This window comes from Lepidochelys kempii, chromosome 3 (genome assembly GCF_965140265.1).
Source record: "Lepidochelys kempii isolate rLepKem1 chromosome 3, rLepKem1.hap2, whole genome shotgun sequence".
Classification (NCBI taxonomy): Eukaryota; Metazoa; Chordata; order Testudines; family Cheloniidae; genus Lepidochelys; species Lepidochelys kempii.
Window position 1 is genome coordinate 207,323,965 of NC_133258.1, and position 20,137 is coordinate 207,344,101.

The 20,137-nt window shown below is 44.3% G+C and overlaps 2 protein-coding genes across 4 annotated transcripts in view; one reads left to right on the plus strand and one right to left on the minus strand.

The window, feature by feature from the left end:
* Positions 1 to 1,824: 1,824 nt before the first annotated feature.
* On the minus strand, positions 1,825 to 11,047 carry MORN2 (MORN repeat containing 2). Its single transcript, XM_073339825.1, has 5 exons — positions 10,995 to 11,047; positions 9,116 to 9,166; positions 6,954 to 7,060; positions 5,902 to 6,038; positions 1,825 to 2,087 (listed from the first exon to the last, which is right to left on the minus strand). The coding sequence occupies exons 1-5, from the start codon at positions 10,999 to 11,001 to the stop codon at positions 1,985 to 1,987; spliced, it is 405 nt and encodes a 134-aa protein (XP_073195926.1). The 5' UTR covers positions 11,002 to 11,047; the 3' UTR covers positions 1,825 to 1,984.
* DHX57 (DExH-box helicase 57) overlaps positions 11,035 to 20,137 on the plus strand; it is a 32,388-nt gene continuing 23,285 nt past the window's right edge. The window contains exons 1-7 of one of the 3 annotated variants that reach the window (XM_073339824.1): positions 11,080 to 11,125; positions 12,738 to 12,843; positions 13,447 to 13,649; positions 15,181 to 15,333; positions 16,322 to 16,489; positions 17,240 to 18,078; positions 19,678 to 19,859. In XM_073339824.1, coding sequence (XP_073195925.1) covers positions 13,456 to 13,649; positions 15,181 to 15,333; positions 16,322 to 16,489; positions 17,240 to 18,078; positions 19,678 to 19,859 — 1,536 coding nt within the window. In that variant the 5' untranslated portion in view covers positions 11,080 to 11,125; positions 12,738 to 12,843; positions 13,447 to 13,455. Of the gene's footprint in view, positions 11,126 to 12,737; positions 12,844 to 13,446; positions 13,650 to 15,180; positions 15,334 to 16,321; positions 16,490 to 17,239; positions 18,079 to 19,677; positions 19,860 to 20,137 lie in introns of all 3 variants that reach the window. The other 2 variants (XM_073339822.1, XM_073339823.1) reach the window with 2 other exon arrangements.

Here is a 20,137-nt window from a genome sequence, read left to right on the forward strand (position 1 = left end):
GGGCTCCTCTGCTGCATATTCTGCACTAGGTTTATATCACATCTGGCACATGAGCAATCCTTGGCATCTAAGGGGAACATTGTCTAGGTCTGAGGTGTATGTGAACATAATGAGCAGCTTGGGGTCTGTCACTAGCTGGACATCATCAAATCCCTGCCAATACCTGGTGACTCTCTTGAAGGCCTATAAGCTCAGCAGATGTTCTTTTTTTGAGCAAATCTGGCTTTGGAGTCTTGAAAGCCATCTGGAACAATATGCTATGGGTCACCAATCAGGGCCATAGGCCTGGAGTAGCAGTTCATTGAGACTGCCGCTTCTGACATCTATTGATATGGCTACAGTTTGGGAAATACTATCAAATACCAGGACTGGGGATGAGTCAATAGAGTTTTTTAATTTTCAAAAGTGAAGCATCCCTGTGTGTTTTATCCCAGATCAGCATGTCCTGTTTGCAAACAGCTGACAAAGAGCTTGGGCTTTTCAAAACAGGTTAGGTCTGAATTTGCTCCAAAACTTGATTTTTAGCAAGGAACAGCATTCTGATACAGTTTGATCTGATATTTTCCTGGATCTGCCTCTTTCTGTCCTCGTCAGTTACTTATTGTTGTTCTTTTTATGCTCGGGCACTGTGGTGCACGCTTGTTCGCCATTGTTGATTTCTTTCATCGGTGGATTAGTCTGTATGGTTGTTCAGCTCATTTGGCAGTTTGGTCTGGACCTGGCTCCCGCAGGAGATCAAACTGGGTCCATTTGTGTCCGTTTCTATCTCTACCCTCACGTCCTCTGCCCCACCTCGTACAGTGGAAACCCCAGATGGTTAGGGACAAAGGGGTGGTGGAGAGGTATGGAGAACACTCGGATGTACTTGGGCTGGGGGTTTGTCTGGTATCTGTTGTTACTCAATGTGCCTTTTTCTGCTCCCTGTCTGTCAGACCTCAGGGTAGGAGATGCAGCTGCCTCGCTGAGGTGCCACTCCCAGCCCCCATAAAATCAGAGCATTGATGCACTGCAGTGTATTGCATCTGCAGGAGGAGGTAGCGCCTGAGCTTATTAAGCTCTCTCATTTTTCAGGTGTTGAAGAGTCATTGGTCCCACTTTTCACTCTCTCCCCCTCCCCCGCCTAAAAAAAGTTCAACAATTTCTTTTTTAAACTGTAAAACAAAGTTCTATTTTTTAAAGCGTAAAACCAAAATGTGTACGGTTCTGGACAGAGCTCGGTGCTGATCAAAGCCAAATAAAAATGTAAAAGACAATTGTAATTGTCCTAGAACTCTGAGGGATCAGGGTGGCACTAAGATCAGCTACATACGGCCTCACCTGTTCCAAGGCCTGTATGCAGCCAGGTGAGTCGCTTGGCAGGTGACGGAACCAAAGCGCTGAGCTGTCAGAGCTGTTTCTGAAGTGTGGCCAGGAGCATTATGGGATTGTACCGGGGGGACTAACTGTAGTGCTACTCTTGCATATGCTGGCGACGCAGTGGTGCGCTAGTGGCACTTTGTGCAAGTGCAATCATGCTGTGTGTGTGCACGGTTGTGAGCGCAGCTGTGTGGGACAGTTGCTGTTTTTTTCTCTGAAACTTGCACATATTAAGCACAAAAGGGTCTCTCTCATTGATGAATGGTGTCTTCAGAGTCCTGGTGTCTTCTGAAACTCAAACTTGCTAAAATTCCTGCTACAGTCTCCCATAGATTTAATAACTAAATTATTTTCAAGACTAATTACAGTCATTAACGGCTCTGGTTTTAAATTCAACCCATTGTTCCACATCATTTGTTAGACATCCATAAAATGGAACTTCATAATGAAAAGAAAAACAATAGAAGGTTTAGTTTGGTTAATTTTATTTACAGTCTGTAGCCTGGGAAATTATTTCTAATAAATATGTTAAGACATCAGTTGCTATTGTGAACCTTGGTTACAACTATTAAGTCAAAATGCAGCACAAGAACAGTATTTAATACATGTTACCTTCAGTGCAAAATAGTTACATTTCCAGCTTAAGCTTCAGTCCTGGTGCTGCTGTGTAATGAAATGTGCCACTCCATTCCAGGCCTTGTGTATCTATAAATTCTCCTTCACCTTCCAGCCTGTAACAGTATAAAACCAATCTGTTAATGGAGAATGCAATCAACGTGCTGTGAATACAATGGTGAGAGCTCTAGAAATACCTAGATAGATCAACAGACCAGCAAGAGTTGGGGCACCAGAATCCAACACTCACCGCCACCCCACCTTACAGAGCAAGCAGGTCCCCTAACTTTTTCATGTGGTAATTATCTCCTCAATAATAAAAATAATAATAATAATAATAATATCAGGAGTCCTTCCAGTTTGTCTGATGTTCCTAAAACTCATGCTCCAGGAGCCAGAAAGGGATCTTTTCTGCCCAATATATTCAGGATTTTTTTTTTGTCTCCTTCATCTGAAGCATGTGGGATGGCCAAGGCTGGAAATGGGACATTGGCTGGGGTGGGCCAGGGCACTGAGGTGGCACCAACAAGTGTTCTCTTTCTCAGGTGCTGGGCTGGCTTGTTCTTGCTCACATGCTCAGGGTCTGACTGATCGCCATGTGGGGTTGGGAAGGAATTTCCCCCCAGGTCAGACTGACAGTGACCTTGGGGTGTTTTCGCCTTCAGCAGCACACGAGTGGGTCACTTGCTGGATTATCTGGATAGATCTCATTTAACTAACTCCCTGCCATTGCAAGGGCCCTGGGCACTGGTGCACCTGGGTCTCCCCTATTCTCTGCCTATGGTGCATAATAGCTTAGTCTCCTGTGGGCTGGAGTGCTTTGGTCTATTTCGTTTGTTGGGTTTAGTCTTTGGACGCTGGGTGGTGTCGGTGGTCTGTGAAATAAAGGAGGTCAGTCTAGATGATTGGATGGTCTCTTCTGGCCTCAAACTCGATGACTAAGCTATAAAAGCTCTGACCAAGGAGCCGGAAAGACTTCAACAGGGGCAATATATAGGGCAAAAGAAGTGGGCCAGTCAGGCTACACCTCTCTTCCCAATAGCCTAGTGGGTGCCCTACAACTTCCTCCCAGTAGGTGGCCTGTGAAGGCACACCATCAGTGCCCAGCCAGGATCTGATTTTTATTAGTGGTATCCGCAAGATGCACATATACATAAAGCAAGTTACTGTGTGATCTTAATGCTGTAAACGTAACGTTCCTTTTCCTTTCCCCATCCCTACCAATTCTCATTGTTATGGTGCGCCAAGGCAAAGCGCAGTGTTTTCTAGACTCCTGTGACAGCCATTTTGGACTCTCTCCTCAAAAAAGCATGTCTCTGTGGATATTTTAAAGCTCTGTTCAAGGTCAAAACATCTGAATACTCCCTCAGTGAAGCAATGTCTATGCTCCAATATGCCTTGGCAATGGAAAATTAAACTTTAAAAACAGTCCTGGGGGACCAGTTTCTCATTCACTTCTCAAGAGGAATAGTGGTGGCTGCAAACTGGCATGGTGGTATCTCAGTTTTCTCAGGGAATCCTGAGAGTTAGCAAGATAACCTAGAAAGGGCTGTCAGGGACCACAGGGTATTTAGAATTGCAAGCTAGTCTCAGACATTACAGAGAACTATAAAGACGGTGGCAAAGAAAACAGATTCTTTGAATGCCAGGAAGATTCATAGTATGTTGGGTCAGACGATGGTGGTAGATAACCAGCTAACTTCTGTTGTGGAGTAGCCAACCACTGGTCAACTGATCATATTCCAGGAGCTTTGTTACCAACTCCCCTTCACAAATTTTTTGCTCACACAGTAATCTCTGATATGTCTGAACAAGTTCACTAGCAAGGAATATTGCTAATAATAAGGAATATTGCTAATATTGCTGACATGTGGACCCAGAGCAACACCACACAATCCTTCCTGCAGCTAAGAGCATACTGGATTGACCACATATTCACAACTGATGATATTCATCCCTGTGCAAAGGGCCAACAGGAGACGTATGCACCACTTACATCTCACTTAAGGAGGTGTATGGGCATTGTTCTGGCCTAACACACACCCGGGAGCCACCATCTTGATGTATTTCCAAATGTCCTTGCCAAAATGGTAGGTACTCACTCTTTGTTCTCACAGAAAGCTTACATCTTGCGTTTCATATCATAGTGCATACAAAATCCCTAAAATAAAGTTTAAAATTACAAACTCTGAACCAGCAACTACATATGCTGGGCGGTGTAATTTTAAATGGATTTTCCTTGTAAAGCGCTAAAATAAATGTGATATTACTTTTCCAAAAAATACTGGTTTGTTTTTAGGATACAGATTTGTATTTGGTATCTGATTGGATTCTGACAGCAGGGACTGATGCCTTAAAAATACCATAATCACTGGTCACATTACTAGCACTAGTGTATTCAGTTCACTCTGTGCATCACCAGCAAAACTGTATTCTGATTCAAGATTCTTCATTGTTTGTTAACAATACAGAAAAAATGCAGCTAGCTTTTCAGACGCTACACTGAGATGGTAGTTAAAAAAAAAAAAATCTTGTATTAACTTCAAACCTGAGCAAATTTGCCGAGACTCATTTAAGGAGAATGAATATGAACACTGTTGACATCAGTTTTAAAGTCAACTTTTTTGATTAGATCCACTTATTATGAAATCAAGATCCACTTTCTGTTTCAGGGACATACAATCTCTTCCTCATACAAAATCCCTCATTCACAGCCCTGCATCAACAGACTCAGCTGTTGTTTTATAAGGTCAGCACTACAGCTTTTCCATTAATCTGAATGATAAAAAAAATATACCTCCAGATGCAGCATTTCCTCATCACTTTGGAATCTAAACTTCTGTCTTAAAACATAGAGGAATAAGGAATGCAGGCCATACCTACAGACTGGGGGCAGTGCTTAATTTGTTATGAAAGAGCTCAAGCAATTTTTTTACATTCATAACTGATGCAGCAAGCCCAGGGGTGCCAGGGCTATGAACTTTCAAGGCTAGAGGTGCTGGCAAGTGCTGGCACACATAAAGCACTGGCTGGGGGATTGGATCCTCTAAAGCAGTGACTTTGAAAAGGATCATAGCAGAGAAGTAACTCAATACCAATTCCTAGTGTGATGCTCTGGCAAACAGGGCTAATGCTGTCCTTGGATGTGTAAACAAGGGAGTGGTGAGGAGTAGTGAGATGACTTAATCTCTATACACAGCATTGGTGAGACCGATACAGGAATACAGCGTCCAGTTCTGCTGTCTGCATTTTCAAAAGAATGCTGAAAAATTGAAGACGGTGGACAAAAGAACCACAAAAATGATTTCTGAGATGGGGAAAAGGCCTTACAGTGAGACAATTAAAGAACTCAATCTGTTTATCTTATCAAAAAGAAAACTGAGAGGTGACTTAATTACAGTGTAAAAGTACCTTGACAGGGAGAAAATACTGGGTGCTAAAGGTCTTTTTAATCTAGCACATTAATCCCTTCTGACCTTAAACACTATGAATCTATGGTCATGTCTGTACGAATAGTTTGTCTAAATGAGCAGGTAGGGGGTGTCAATCTGCAATGCTTCAGCGGGGCCTGCACTAATGGTTCGTGTAGACCCTGCTCCTGCACGTTACAAGTTTCCTAATACCGCAGCTTCAAACTGCTGCACATCAATGCACACGAAGGAACTTTTAGTGCACAGAAGCAGGGTCCACATGGACTGTTAGTGCACAGTGTCCTGCAGCGATGCAGATTTACACCCCAACTTGCAAATGCTCATCAAGACGCCCTACAAAATGAAAAATTTCAAGATGGCCTCATCCTTCACTGGCTAGAGAAAGCTACTCCCACATTTGGTCACCTTTGTGTGGAGATGTAGTATCTTGCAGTATTAAAACCCACATGTTTGGAGGGAGCAGCCTAAACAACTCTTGTGTCTTTGGCGTTAAGCTTACTTGTTTTCATTGAAATTTCCAATGTACTTTGCTCCATTTGGAAATGAATAGGTTCCTAGTCCATGAAACATGTTGTCCTTGAACTCGCCTTCATAAACTGCCCCTGAAGGATGTTCAAGCCTTCCAATGCCATTCATCTATGTTTAACAAGGAGTTGAGGAAGAGGATTAATACTTATTCTTAAAATATTGATGTATACCCATGTCTTCAGATAATTTTCTTTGAATGTACTCCATTATTAAATAAAAACAGGCAGGGCACCTAATACTCTTTAGGGATTACCCAGGCTCAGTTGTGCAAGGTTTTCAGATGGGTCTCAGAAGTTTTTGGCCAAGGTATCTATACAGTATCTATACATCTCTTACGAAAAGTGTCATGGGATCTTTTGTGTCCATTCAGCAGAGAGTCTCAGCTTTTAAACTCTCATCCCAAACCTTAATAGAATGGAAATAAGAAGTTAAGAGAAAAGGCGTGTGCATTTCTTTCTAACTTCATAATGCCTATAATGGTGTCAACAATGCACTCCAAGCAATGCATACCCCAAAAGCAATACAATACACACCCCATAGGCCATACATACCTCAGCTTCATCAAACTTGCATCTACTACAAAACCTTAACAGTTTACTTGTTGCTGTTGATGCTCTGTTTACTCTTGCATTTCTCTCAGCTTGGTCAATCAAAATGGATAAGTCAGTTTCCCTTTGTTTAAAATTCTTTTAATGTAGCTTTTTTACTGAATTATCTTTAAAAAAAAAGCCCAACAGACTAAAAAGAATGCCATGCCAAACCAAGTGTTGCCAGGAGAGGCTCCTTTCTAATTGCACTATTATTTGTCTAATTACAGGGGCTACACACTCTGTAGCACCAATTTTTTTCTCAACAGCAACAAAAACCAACTTTTCCGATATTTACTCATTTTGTCTCAGTAATTCAGAAAGATAACCCAAGGCTTATTCTTTAAAACTAGATAACCAGTGGGAAACAATAGACTATTCATTAATGGTAACTGGAAGCTCCACAGAAGTTTAAAATAGAGAACTTTTAAATTACCTTATCGTTTTTCCAGTTTCCTGTGTAAGTAATTCCATTAGGGGTGGTATGAACTCCACCTCCATGCCTCTCAAGAGCACCATCAGGTGTTCTTATACACTCACCATCTAAAACGAGTGAATCAAAAGAGTAGTCCGAGAAACCTTGTTATTTTCAATATATTGAAATTCAAACAGTCATTTCCATTTGAACCAGGCAGTATTTAACTAAAAAACTTAAATCTTAGAATAAATCTCTAGAAGTTAAAGATGCAAAAGACTTATTAGGTCAGAGAGAGCAATTATTAATTATTATTATTATTTAATCCATTTCACTCCCTGTGCAGGATTGTTTCCTACAGGATTTGTAGGGGATCATGCATGTCATGCAGAAGGTCAGCTCCAGCTGGGGTGCAGGGTCGGAAGCCGCACCACGTGACTGGGCCCTGCTCTGGCTGGGGCGCAGGGTCTGGGACCACTCTACGCAGCTCCTGGAAGCCGCAGCATGGACCCACTCCGGCTCCTAAGCACGCCAATGGGAGCTACAGGGGCGGTGCCTGCTGATGGGGCAGTGTGCAGAGCTGGCTGGCTGCGCCTCTGGGTAGGAGCCGGAGAAGGGACATGCCACTGCTTCCGGGAGCCTCCACCCCTGAGCCTTTCCTCACACCCCAACCCCCTGCCCCAACCCCCTCCCACTCTCCAAACACCTCAATCCCAGCCCGGAGCACCCTCCTGCACCCCAAACCTCTCATCCCCAGCCCCACCCCAGAGCCTGCACTCCCAGCCAGAACCTGCATCCCTTCCCACAATCCTGCCCCAGCCCTGATCCCCCTCCCGCCCTCCAAACCCCTCGGTCCCAGCCCAGAGCACCCTCCTACACCTCAAACTCCTTATCCCCAGCCCCAGCCAAGCCCACACCCTCAACCAGAGCCCTCACCCCCTCCTGCACCCCAGCCCCAATTTTGTGAGCATTCATGGCCCATCATAGAATTTCTATTCCCTGATGTGGCCCTCGGGCCAAAAAGTTTGCCCACCCCTGGCCTAGATGATCAGAATGGTCCCTTTTGGCCTTACATTTTATGTAAGCACTTGATGATTCTCTGTTCTGTTCATTCCCTCTGGGGCACTTGGCATTGGCCACTGTCAGAAGACAGGACACTGGGCTAGATGGACCTTTGGTCTGACCCAGTATGGCCGTTCTTATGTCTCTATATTCGCAGTTATCAGTGCCACTCAAATATAGGACAATCTGGTGGCCTACAATAATAAAGTTCTATGCTGCCATACAGGAAATTCAGATTGAATTCTCAGATATGTTCTTCCACTCTCTTGACCAATATGGACTAACAAAGGAGTCACACCTGAGTCTATGAGCCTAACCTTGCACCATTGAGGTCAATGGGATTTTCATTGCTGACTTCAGTGGAAGCAGAATTAGGTCTTATCAGAGAATTGCTTTGCATCACGTAGTATTAATTCCACTGGCTGACTGTGGTCCTAATGCGAGAATCAGATCAGTGTGAGCAGAGTGCCGCATCAGTGCAAACCCTACTAATGTCAAAGGACCTTCGAATAGGTGCAGGAGTCTCCCAGTGCAGCGCTGATTGCAGGACTGGGGTTTGAAATGGTAAACTCTCAGAATCAAAACCTGGCTGCACTGAGGTCAATTGGAGTTTTGCCATTGACTTCAATGGAGCCAGATTTTTTGCCCTGAAAGTAGTTCCATCCAGTTTTCTCAACCAAAGCAATGGTGTTTTAGGTAAACAAAGTCTTAAGGTTTGGAATAACCGGAGGGAATGCTAAGAAAACAAATTCACTTATATTAGTTTCCACAACTCTTTAGGGATTTTAGTTTTAACAGTAAGCAAGACGTGTTGTTGAAACAGTTTCTCTTTTCCCTTTTAAAGAAAGCATTTTGGTTTAAAAATCTGACCTCTGTCAGGGCAATGAAGTTGGTATATACAACATTTTTGATACCATAAACTCAGTTTTAATGAGGATGACTAGATGTCCCAGTATTGGGGGCTTTGTCTTATATAACCAACTATACCACCTCCCTTGCCAAAAAAGTGTCCCCATTTTTCACACTTGCTATCCGGTCACCCTAGTTCTGACATATTTTATCAAATTTTTAAATTACAGTCAACAAGAATAAGTAAGCATTAACTCTCAAGAATTTCTTACCATATTTGTCATTATTTGGAAATACAAAAGATATTCTATAAACTTCAGGACCTGTTAAAAGAAAAGGTGTGTCATTATTTTACTTTCATTTTGGAATCCAAGTCTTTAAACAAACTAGAATCAATCAATAATATAATTGTATTTATAAAATGTCCATATTCCTCTTCCAAGGCACTCAGGTTACTGTGTGATACAAATTAATGAGAACAAAGTCAAATACAAGAAAAACATAACGAAAAGAAACACTCAACCTTCAGGACAGACACAAATGTTAGCGTCCTGTACAAAAAGAAGGGAAAAAAATGATAGTTGGGGAAATGTAATAAACATAGGACCGACAAAAAGAAAAGGAGGACTTGTGGCACCTTAGAGACTAACCAATTTATTAGAGCATAAGCTTTCGTGAGCTACAGCTCACTTCCTCAGATGCATATCGTGGAAACTGCAGCAGGCTTTATATATACACAGAGAATATGAAACAATACCTATTCCCACCCCACTGTCCTGCTGGTAATAGCTTATCTAAAGTGATTTCCAGCACTTTAGATAAGCTATTACCAGCAGGACAGTGGGGTGGGAATAGGTATTGTTTCATATTCTCTGTGTATATATAAAGCCTGCTGCAGTTTCCACGATATGCATCTGAGGAAGTGAGCTGTAGCTCACGAAAGCTTATGCTCTAATAAATTGGTTAGTCTCTAAGGTGCCACAAGTCCTCCTTTTCTTTTTGCGAATACAGACTAACACGGCTGCTACTCTGAAACCTGTCATAGGACCGACAGTAGTCACAATAAAAAAACCCTTTGAAATAAATAAGTTGAGGGGTTTTTTCTTTCTGAAATGTGGGGAGAGATGAATAATGACAGATGTTTCAGACAGTGAGTTCCACACTTTAGGACCCACCGCAACAAAGGCACAGCCTTCTGCAGCTATCAGATGCAGCTGTGGGATGGTTAAAAGGTGGGCTTCATGGAGGGTTGCCAATGCTCCAGGGTTGTCCTGGAGTGTTCAGGAATTGAAGATTAATCTTTAATTAAACATTATGTCCTGTGATGAAGCTTCCAAGCAAAACTGGCAACTCTGGAATCTAGGTACTCATCAGAATGAGGTTCACACGCAAGATAGGAATTAGAGCCAGAGCCTACATGATGGTGTAAAACTTTATAAAGCCAGTAATAGTGTAAGGGCCATTGACCACTTTGTCTAGGCAGCCCAGACACACAGACCAGTATGGGGGGACTCTGCTCAGAACTGCAGAGGCCCCTGAGCAGACCCGATGCTACCTGCTGAACAAGCTGCACTGCGAGGTCTACGCTAACCCCTGCAGCAGCGGGAAGGAGCAGGAATCTGATCCTGTGTTCATGAGGTCAGGTGTTGCTATTGTCACCTTGCCATGGGATCAGGGTTACCCATGTTGGTTGGAGGGATTCCTGGAGGTTTCATCACAGGACAGAATCCTTAATTGAAGACTCATCTTCCACTCCGGGAGACTCCCGGACAATCCTGGAGGGTGGCACCCCTGCCCGGGATCCGTGATGGCCCGGCCTGCAGGGGGCACATCTGGCTGCAGGGCGCCGCGGTTCTGAACGGCCTCAGCCTGTGTGAATTGCCAAGCGGGCCCGGGGGGGGGCTCCGGGGGGAACGGGCTGTGGAGGGGGGCTGGGGGGGGTCAGGCTCTGGCGGGGGTGGGGTTTCCGGGGGGGGCGGGCTGTGGCGGGGGGTCGGGCTCTGACGGGAGCGGGGGGGGGTCGGGCTCTGGCGGGGGTGGAGGGTCCGGGGGGGGCGGGCTCTGGTGGGGGTTAGGGGTCCGGGGGGGGCAGGCTCTGGCGGGGGGGGTCTGGGAGGGGACGGGCTGTGGCAGGGGGCGGGGGGCTCTCACCGGCCATGCCTGGGACGCGGTGTCTGCGGTTGCTATGGGGACAGATTGACTCTTGCACCGGAAGCAGAAGGCATTTCGCTTCCGGGTCGGCGGTGCCTGCGCTGGGCCGGCTCCGGAGCCAGTTGTGACAGGTGGGTGTAGCGGGGGGTCCCCCCGGCGGGCGGCGTGTCCCCCACGGGCGTTTTTGTTGGGGGGGGGCTCCCCCATGCGCGTGTTATGTGGGGGGCGGACTGATCCCATGGGCGTGCTGTGGGGTGAGGGTCTGTCCCGCGTGGGGGGTTATGTGCAGGTGCCCTACGGGAATGAGGGGGTCCCGCGGGGGGCGTTATGGGGGGGCTCGTGGTGCGGGGCTGGTGGGGTCCCGGGGGGGTGGGGGCCGTTATGGGTGGGGTCGCGGGCCGGGGCGGGGCCGGGGGGGTCCCGCGGGGCTGGGGGCCGTTATGGGTGGGGTCGTGGTCGTGGTGGGGGGCTGGGGGTGTCCCGCGGGGGGCGTTACGGGGGGGGGCTCGTGGTAGGGGGCTGGTGGGGTCCCGGGGGGGTGGGGGGCGTTATGGGTGGGGTCGCGGGCCGGGGCGGGGCCGGGGGGGTCCCGCGGGGGTGGGGGCGTTATGGGTGAGGTCGTGGTGCGGGGCTGGGGGTGTCCCGCGGGGGGCGTTACGGGGGGGGCTCGTGGTACGGGGCTGGTGGGGTCGCGGGACGGGGTGGGGGGGCTCTCGTGGTGGGTGGGGGGTGTTATGGGTGGGGTCGCGGTGGCGGGTGGGGGTCCCATATGGGGCTGTGCTGTCACTGGGAGTGATTAAGTTGGTTTTATGTCTTGTACTGGATGTGAATTTCCCCCCCCCGTACCTCCCCCACCTGGAAGGTGTCTTAACCCACTGATATGTCAGCCCCAACAGTGACCGTGACCAGCATCAGGCACCTTTGCTTGTACCCAGTGCTCCTGCTGGGGGCCCTGCTCAGGCTTCGTACCTCTCTAGCGCAGCCTTGCAGCAATGCTGCCCACCTACGCACTCCCTGCCCCACTCTGGAGGGGCAACAGCCTCTCTTTAGCTGAGATAGCGACTCGTTTCCATTATAAGACTCTGTTGTAGAGTAAGGCTGTGTCTGCACTGCAGCTTATGTTGGCAAAACTTATGCCACTCGGTGCAAACAAACCACTCCCCTGAGCAACATAAGTTATGCTGACATAAGCGCTCGAGTGCATAGCGCTATGTCGGCAGAAGAGCTGCTCTCACCGACATAGCTTCTGCTGTTTGCTGAGGTGGTTTTATTATGCCGATGGGAGAGCTCTCTCCTGTCGACATAGAGCGTCTTCCCCAGATGTGCTGCATCGGTAAAGTATAACATTGGTTTGGATAATTGCCAAGTAAACAGTCTTTGTGATCGCATATTATGGCAGTTGTCTTTGCCGTTTTCTTTTTTAAAAACTGGCTTATTGAATTCCGCAATGAGAAAACCTCCTGTAAAATCAGTGTTACAGTGAACAGCTATTATTATAGGGTGTTAATTATGTTGGGATATGCAACAAAATACAGATGTTCCACATTTTGGTCTTCTGTCATAGGTTTTTAATGGCTTGTGTCATGAAATGGCAGGATTGAAGGTTGAGTGGTATGGTTAGACTCATGTCTTCTCCACTAGACTACAGTGCCTCATGCAGATTGCTTTAGATCTCAGTTTAGAGAGTCCAGGTATGCTCCCAGAGGAGAGGACTCTACCCACAGATCTTTCCCTCCCATACAGAAGAGGTCCACAACCATGTCTGTGGTAACATCCTCCCAGATTCCAGAAGGCACTCAGCAATATGGATATCTACTTAGGGCAGTGAGCAGGCTAAAGAAGAGCTGAGGTAGGGGAACATGCATCCTCATCCTTCCCAGCCCTGCAAACTTTAGGGTGGAAAAGTAATAAAGACTGGACACCTCTCCACAGTGGAGATCCCCTTTAAGGGTTGTCCCTGGGTCATCTGTGCCCTAGAAAGTTCCATCGTTGTGTCCCCATTAGAATTGCAGTACGAAAAAGTGGGGCCAAAGCTTCCAAGGAGGCAGGAGACTCCTCGCAGAACACTGTGGCCTCTCACTGATCCTTCTAAGATGAATGCAGATCCATTGGGTCTGTGTATTTCAAGCAGGGGTAATTCCTGGTGAGCTCAGTTGGTGCAAACCCCGGCTTGCACTCATGAATGCTTAAGGGTCGGCACCGATGGACTCTGGCTGAATGGATGTGAATTCTAAGTTTCCATGAGGCCATAGCTGTATTTTACAACAACTGTTGTAGAAGAGTATGCTTGGTGCTCGGACCTATGAATTAGACAAGGCATAGTTTCTAACAGACCATTTGTTAACAATACCCTTTATTGTACCATATAAATAAGAGTATGATGTGCACCAAGAAACATGGACTGTATTGCATAATTATAAGAATATTTGTTTAACCTTTTTTTTCCCCTTAGTAGGAGAAAATGAGTTCAGCGGGGAAGAGAAGAGGAAGGCCGAATAGAGGCGGAGGAAGAGGACGAGGCAGAAGCGGAGGAGGAGGAAGAGGCAGAGGACAATGTAACAAATCTCATGCTGGTGGAAATAAGAAAGGGTCAAGCAAAACTTGGGATGATGGGGATGATTTTTGCTGCTTTGAGGAACTGCCAGTTGCATCCAGGTCATTATTATTCATTTTCTGTGTGACTAAGATTTGTGGGACACTTCAAATCCACTTTTTGAAAACCTTTGAATGTTTGGAAATGTAAAGAGAATAGGCATTCTTATACTTGGGAAAGTTTCCAGTTAACTTATTTTACATAATAAGAAACCTGGGTAAACAGCTTAGATTAAAGCACATACACATAGAATAACTTAAAAAGAAATACAGACAAATGCTCTTCAAATACTTCTTGTGTGTGTATTTATTCTCTTTCAAGTTAGCGCCAATGTAAAAGCCTCCCTTAACCTGTAAATCAGGGCCTGTATTTCTTGCAATTAAACAAGGGATTTTGCCACAGTTAAGCAGGTTTGGATAGTTCTTGCTGCATTTTTTGTAATTGTTGGTGTAGTTTTCATTGCAGTTAACCACTGAAGATAATGTTTCAGAAGAGAGTAAGGTGGAAACCTCTGAGTAGTTGTTATGCACAGTGAAATTATAGTGCCTAAATGGAGCTTTTAAAATGACCAGATTGGTGCTGAACTTTGCCTGTAATTGCTAGCTTTCAAGTCCCAGACGCTAGTTCTGGTCTGACCTTCAGGTGAGGGCGGAGCAAGTTAACCTGATTTCACACATGGGGGTAAGTGAGGTTTACAGAAATTAGTGAGCCATCAAATAAATCTCAGCATAGAGTAGTGGGATGTCTCAGCAAATGTTTGTAAATTTTAAAGTCTTAAGGCTAATTGAGGGAGGAGTTGGAAAAGCACAATAGGATTCAGGATCTCTGGCTCCAAACTCTGTGCTCAGTTCCCTGGGATTTACACACACTCTTCCTGCTGCTTTTGGCAGTGGCTTAGTGGCACTCTTTCTCTCTGGTACAACTTATTTTCACCACAGCAACTATATAACACTAGTCTGGAGCAGTCTTCTTACTGGCAAATAACAATAGATGGTACAAATTCTAGAAAGAAGAGTGGACAGGCCTTATAATCAGCTTCCATTTAAAATGTAAATGTTGAAAAAGTGAATTTTCATGTTAAAATAAAAATCTAAACTTACAGGCAAAGAGTTCTGCTTTGCATATTGAATTACCAGTCCTTTAAAGCTAACTTCTCCTCCTCAAGTTTTACGCTTCCAAGTTTAAAGCATGTTTTAATGCAAATGTATGATAGCTTTTGGTCTGCCAGAAAGTCTTTTTATCATATAATCTTAGTGTGCATGCATTATTGTCAGATTTTTTTTACACAAAATGTATTCTAGCCAATCTATACTTAAACATGCTTGGCTGTATTGTAACCACTGATGATTTTATCTAGCCAAATGACTTGAAAACACTGAGGATCTGACATAAGACCAAAAAAAGTGTATTTGTTGTTAAAGACCCTCCAACACATAAACAGAATCAAGTGTCCCATTGTGCCTGTGTGTTGAAGGGAGCCCTCACTTTAATCCTTCTGTTGGATTCTTGATGTAGGAATCTGATTAGTCTGTATAATTTCAGTTACATAAATAAACGTGGAATTTGTGTGTGGGTGTTTTTTTTAATTTTTAGAACAAGCTGCGTTATCAGAAGAGGGGAGCAAAGCAAACAGAGACCTGAAACGAGGATGCCTCTGCAGACCATACATATGACATCTGAGAATCAGCAAAGGGTGAAAGAACTCCTCCGAGAACTGCAGGGACAAGAGCTGGCTGCTGGTTCCGAGTTAGTTTAAACAAACAAAACCATTCCTGGCTAGATCAGTTTTTTTACGTGTGTACCTTTGCTTAGAGGAGAAATATTTTGCATGTGAAAGCCTCTAACCTTTTCCATCATTCACTGGGCACTGTTGTAATATGTAATGATGTGCCTTAAAGTCGGGAGCCAAAAAACCCCACAACTCATCTGTACTATATATTTCCATAGTTGCTATGTTGGAATAGGTTTCCTAAAAAAATTTCTTCCTTTCCTTTTGGCAAACTGGTGTGTAATATTACTGTTGCTATGAAATGGCTACTGTGTTCCACACCAGAGATCATTCCCTCACGGTAGCATTGTGTGGTGTCTGAAGTGCTTTGGGATTTCTTTAGATGAAAGGAACTATCCAAATGTAAATTGTTAGAAAATGTGCACCATTCTAATGTTTTTAAGCACTCTGATTTACCACCACTTCCAAAAGTAATTGCTTGTTCCTTTTTTCTTTAGAGTTGACTTGAAAAGCAGAAAATGGCTTTGTTCCTTTTTCTTTTTTGTTGTTGTTGTGCTTTATGAAGTATAAAGAAGTCCTTATTTTTTATTAACTTCAGAATGATCAGGAATATCAAATTTGATCTTCCCTGTTTTGCTGATGGTCATTCTTGAAGGTTTTTGATTTCTTTGCACTCCTGTAACAGATCCATAGAAATTCTTGACTTCTCTAGGAAATGTAGCCAGGATTCCTAAGTTGTGGACAAGAATTATTTTAAAAAATCATCATTTCAAATGTTTGCTGCGTACAATATTTTTGCTCTTGAAATTGCATTCTGCCAATTAGTGGTGGCCATAACTCAGTTATGTGTAATGTATAACATTTTAGCAGACAAGCTATTCTAAATAAAAGCAGCATGTTATTAAATTTTCCCTTTATTTGAAACACCATAATTTTGAATCACACACACACCCACCCCTAATTAAAATGTATAATGCTATTATTGATTTGATATCTCTTTATCAGAATGGCTGCATCAGATGGTGATGATGAACCTGATTATTTTGATGACGTGCTTTGCTGGTCAGCAGACGAAGAGATTTCTGAAGTAACTACAAGGATGGTTTCTGAACCAGATGAACACAAAATGGTGGAAAGTGAGGTGTCTTCATTTGCTGTGCATAAACTTTCCAGGTGATTCCGTTCATAATAAATAATACGCTTGCACTCCTGGAAACTGTACTTTAAGCCCTCAGTGCTTGGTACTCTCGTTGACTTCGGTGGAAATTCTGCATGCAGAGGACTAACAGAATCAGCCCTTTTGTGAATGCGCTTAAAATAACACTTAAATCATTCCAGTCTTGCAGCAGTAGCTACGTTTGGTGGTTTCAGTTGTCTCTCAAAGAAACAGAAATAGATACTGTAAAATCTAATATTCAGGATAGTCAATGGAAATGGAAAGTATTTGTATTCAATTTTGGCAGTTCCAATGGGCAAATAGCAAATATTTCTATACAACGTAGAATTCCTTTGTCATTATAGTTCACACAGGGTACCTTGTAAGCAGTCATCAGCTATTTTTTTGTATGTGGAAGCTTTCTATCTCTAAGTAACTAAACTTTTTCTGAAGAGTTGACTTTGCACTGTATGGTTTAATAATCCTGTAGCTGTCATGAGCTACTTTCTGAAATGTGGAAGGTTCACTGAATGGGTGAATCCATCATGGACTGGCTAAACAGTGGACTTCTGTTTTCATAGTTGCCAGTCTGGCACCTCCCATGAGCACTAAAATTCTCTCAAAATATTTCAAACAAAATAGTAATGATGTCTTATTCCGTATAAGCTTATATTAAATTAGTTTAATTGAATAGATCTGCAGTTACTTCATATTTCATTGCTTTTTTGTCATTGCCTTTTGCAATTTTTTCCTCCATTCTGCTGTAGGTATGGCTTTGATAATGAGCGCTGTCGGACAATTCTAAGATCCTGCAATGGTAACATTGGGGCATCCTTGGAACACTTGCTGTTGCAGTGCTTTTCAGAAAAATACGGAGAGAGGATGCAAATCTCAGAAGCAGCTGTTCAGGCCAGTATAGAAGAATGCTTGGAACAAAGGCAAGAAGAGGCTTTTGCTCTCCATTCAATCTATGGAGAAAACTTTGTAGAAAGAATTAAAAACAGAGTTTGGATATTTGGATTGGAACTGGAGCACCTAACAAATAAAGTCAGCAAATCCAAACAAAGGGATAGTGCTGCCAAAGATGTGGAAAAACAGACTTTAAATAAAGTCTGTAAATTTTACCTTCAAGGGGGCTGCAAGTTTGGCTCAAGATGCAAATTCCAACATGAGACTCCTCCAAAGCACCTGCCAAGAACATTACAGAATTCTGTGGATGACGCTCACCTCAGATCTAATGGCGATACCTCTCCTTTGTACGAACTTGAAATCAGATTTCCTGAGGATAACAAATACCCATATCAGGCACCCATTGTGGCATTTTATTCCACCAATGAGAATCTACCTCTGGCTTATCGTTTACACATTGCTGAATTCCTCTATGGAAAGGCCTTGATGTCTGCAGAGGCTAATGAACCAGTTGTGTATTCTTTAATAACCTGTTTAGAGGATGAATCAGAAATAACTGAGTTACTTACTAATACTTACCACAAGTATAGTGTCCCTCCTATGTCCCTGCTGGACATGCCCTCAACAAGAACCCGTACAGACTGTCATAAACAAGCGTTTCCAGATAGTTCACCTGTTTCAAATTGCATGTCAGAAGGTAAGGACAGTGTCATAAAAGCTTTTCTTTTGATGGTGGGAGTACGGTCTAGAGGCTAAAGCCAAGGTTGGGAGTGAAGGTCAGACTGCTTGTCCCAGTGCTTCTGTTACTGACCGATTTTGAAACATTTAAAAACTTTAAAAATTCCTAGGCAAAAAATAGAAAGACTTCATAAAGCTGGAGTTAAGGCTGAGCAGGTGTTTCACCCAGTTTTATAACATTCCTAATGATATCTCTCATTTGTAAAATTGCTCCATACTGTGGAGCAATGTGGATGGATTACACAGGCAGTAACTATAAGCAGAGAGAGTCGTCGGACCACATTATTGGTCACAGGAGTGGCAGTCGCCCTGTATACGTAAGGCCTCGTGGACATCCTGGATAATCTTTTGAAGATTCACGGCAGTGTCACGGGAAAGTGTCGCTTTTTTTCACAGAATACGCATGGCTGCTGAGTCCCTCTCAAACTGCTTGGACTCTTCCAGCAGCAGGGAGGCAGAAGCCCTGGTCTCAGGCGCATAGTGCATGGCGGTGCCATGCTGGAGCAGCACTCTGGGGGCGAGCGGAGCAGCCTGTTGTCTGCTAGGCACACTAGCCAGCGGTACTGCTGCTTGGAGTGTGTGCTACAAGCCGCACTGAGCACAAGGCTGGTGGGCACGGATGGCCGCTTCTGCCTCCCCGTGTCCTCCTCCCGAGGCAATGGTGATTCACGTGCCAAGCAGTGGCAGCGCTGGGTGCTGTGCCTCACATAAAACAGGCCACTGAATCTGTTCCTCTCTCCTCCCCTCCACAAACTGCATCCGTTTTTTTTCAGGCAGCAGATAAGTGGAAACGGGCATCTTCATGCACTGGTCTTGTGCTCAGTGTGGCTGTGTGTTCCACGTGGCGGCAGCGCTGGCTGCTGTGCCTTGCATAAAACCGGATAAAACCAAGTCCCCATCCAGCCTGCTGTCCGTCCTCACCCCCGCCCCCGTGCTGCTGCTGCTGCATGCAGCAAGCTGCCCTGAGCACAAGACCAGCTTGTGCGGATGCACCTTTCTGCGTCCCTGCTGTTGGAAAAATTGCAGTGTTGATTTCTGCACAGTCTGTGAAATTGTGATGTGCACAGGGCCTTACCTACAAATAAAGACTCTATTCCAGTCCTCTGTCTGGAACTACTCATAACTTTCCAAAACTCAGTTGTTGAGATGGAATGTTCCAGAGCTGGTCTCTTCTCTACGGTGAACTTTCTTGGGAAAAAAACTCCTACACCATTCTTTTTGAGCGCATGGACAGTGGCAATGTGACCTTCCCATTACATTTTAAAAACATCTAAAAACAAGGTTACTCTTTTCAACAGCTCAGATGTAGATGTGGCTGGGTTTCGGAAACTGAATCTTAGTCTGGTTTTCAAATCAGTTTTTTTATGTTATAAAACATTTGCTTCTAGCTCTGGTAATGTTGGATCTTAAAACTTAGGGCCAACTGGTCACTTGGTGTAGAACTGCTTTTTTTGGACAGTGGTCCAGGACTGAATATAGGAAGTCCCAGGCCTCAAACCAGTGTGCGTCTCAATCTCTGCAGAGAGTTGAATGTTAAGATGCTTTTTTCTGTCTCAAGTCACAGAAGAGTCTGAACCTGAGAATGATGACGATGAGGAGGAAGAGGAGCCTGAAACAGTTATTGTGGAGAATGAGAGTTATGTGAACCTCAAGAAGAAGCTTTCCAGAAAGTATGACATGCAGGCAAAGTCTGTGTATAATGAAAATGTTAAAATCTGCAAGCAATTCCGAATAAAGCAGGTACAGTGCAAAAAAAAAAAAAAAAGATCCATTTGTATTCTGACTTTGTGATATTTATTTTAAATGACAAACTGCCTCTCAAGCTATTCAGCTAAGTGCAAAATTAGTTATTTTGCTAGGAGATAAGATAACAGATTGTTTAGAACACTTTCATCTACAGTAGAACCTCAGAATTCTGAACACCTCGGGATTGGAGGTTGTTTGTAAATCTGAACAAAACATTATGGCTGTTCTTTCAAAAGTTTACAACTGAACATTGACTTTGAAACTTTACTATG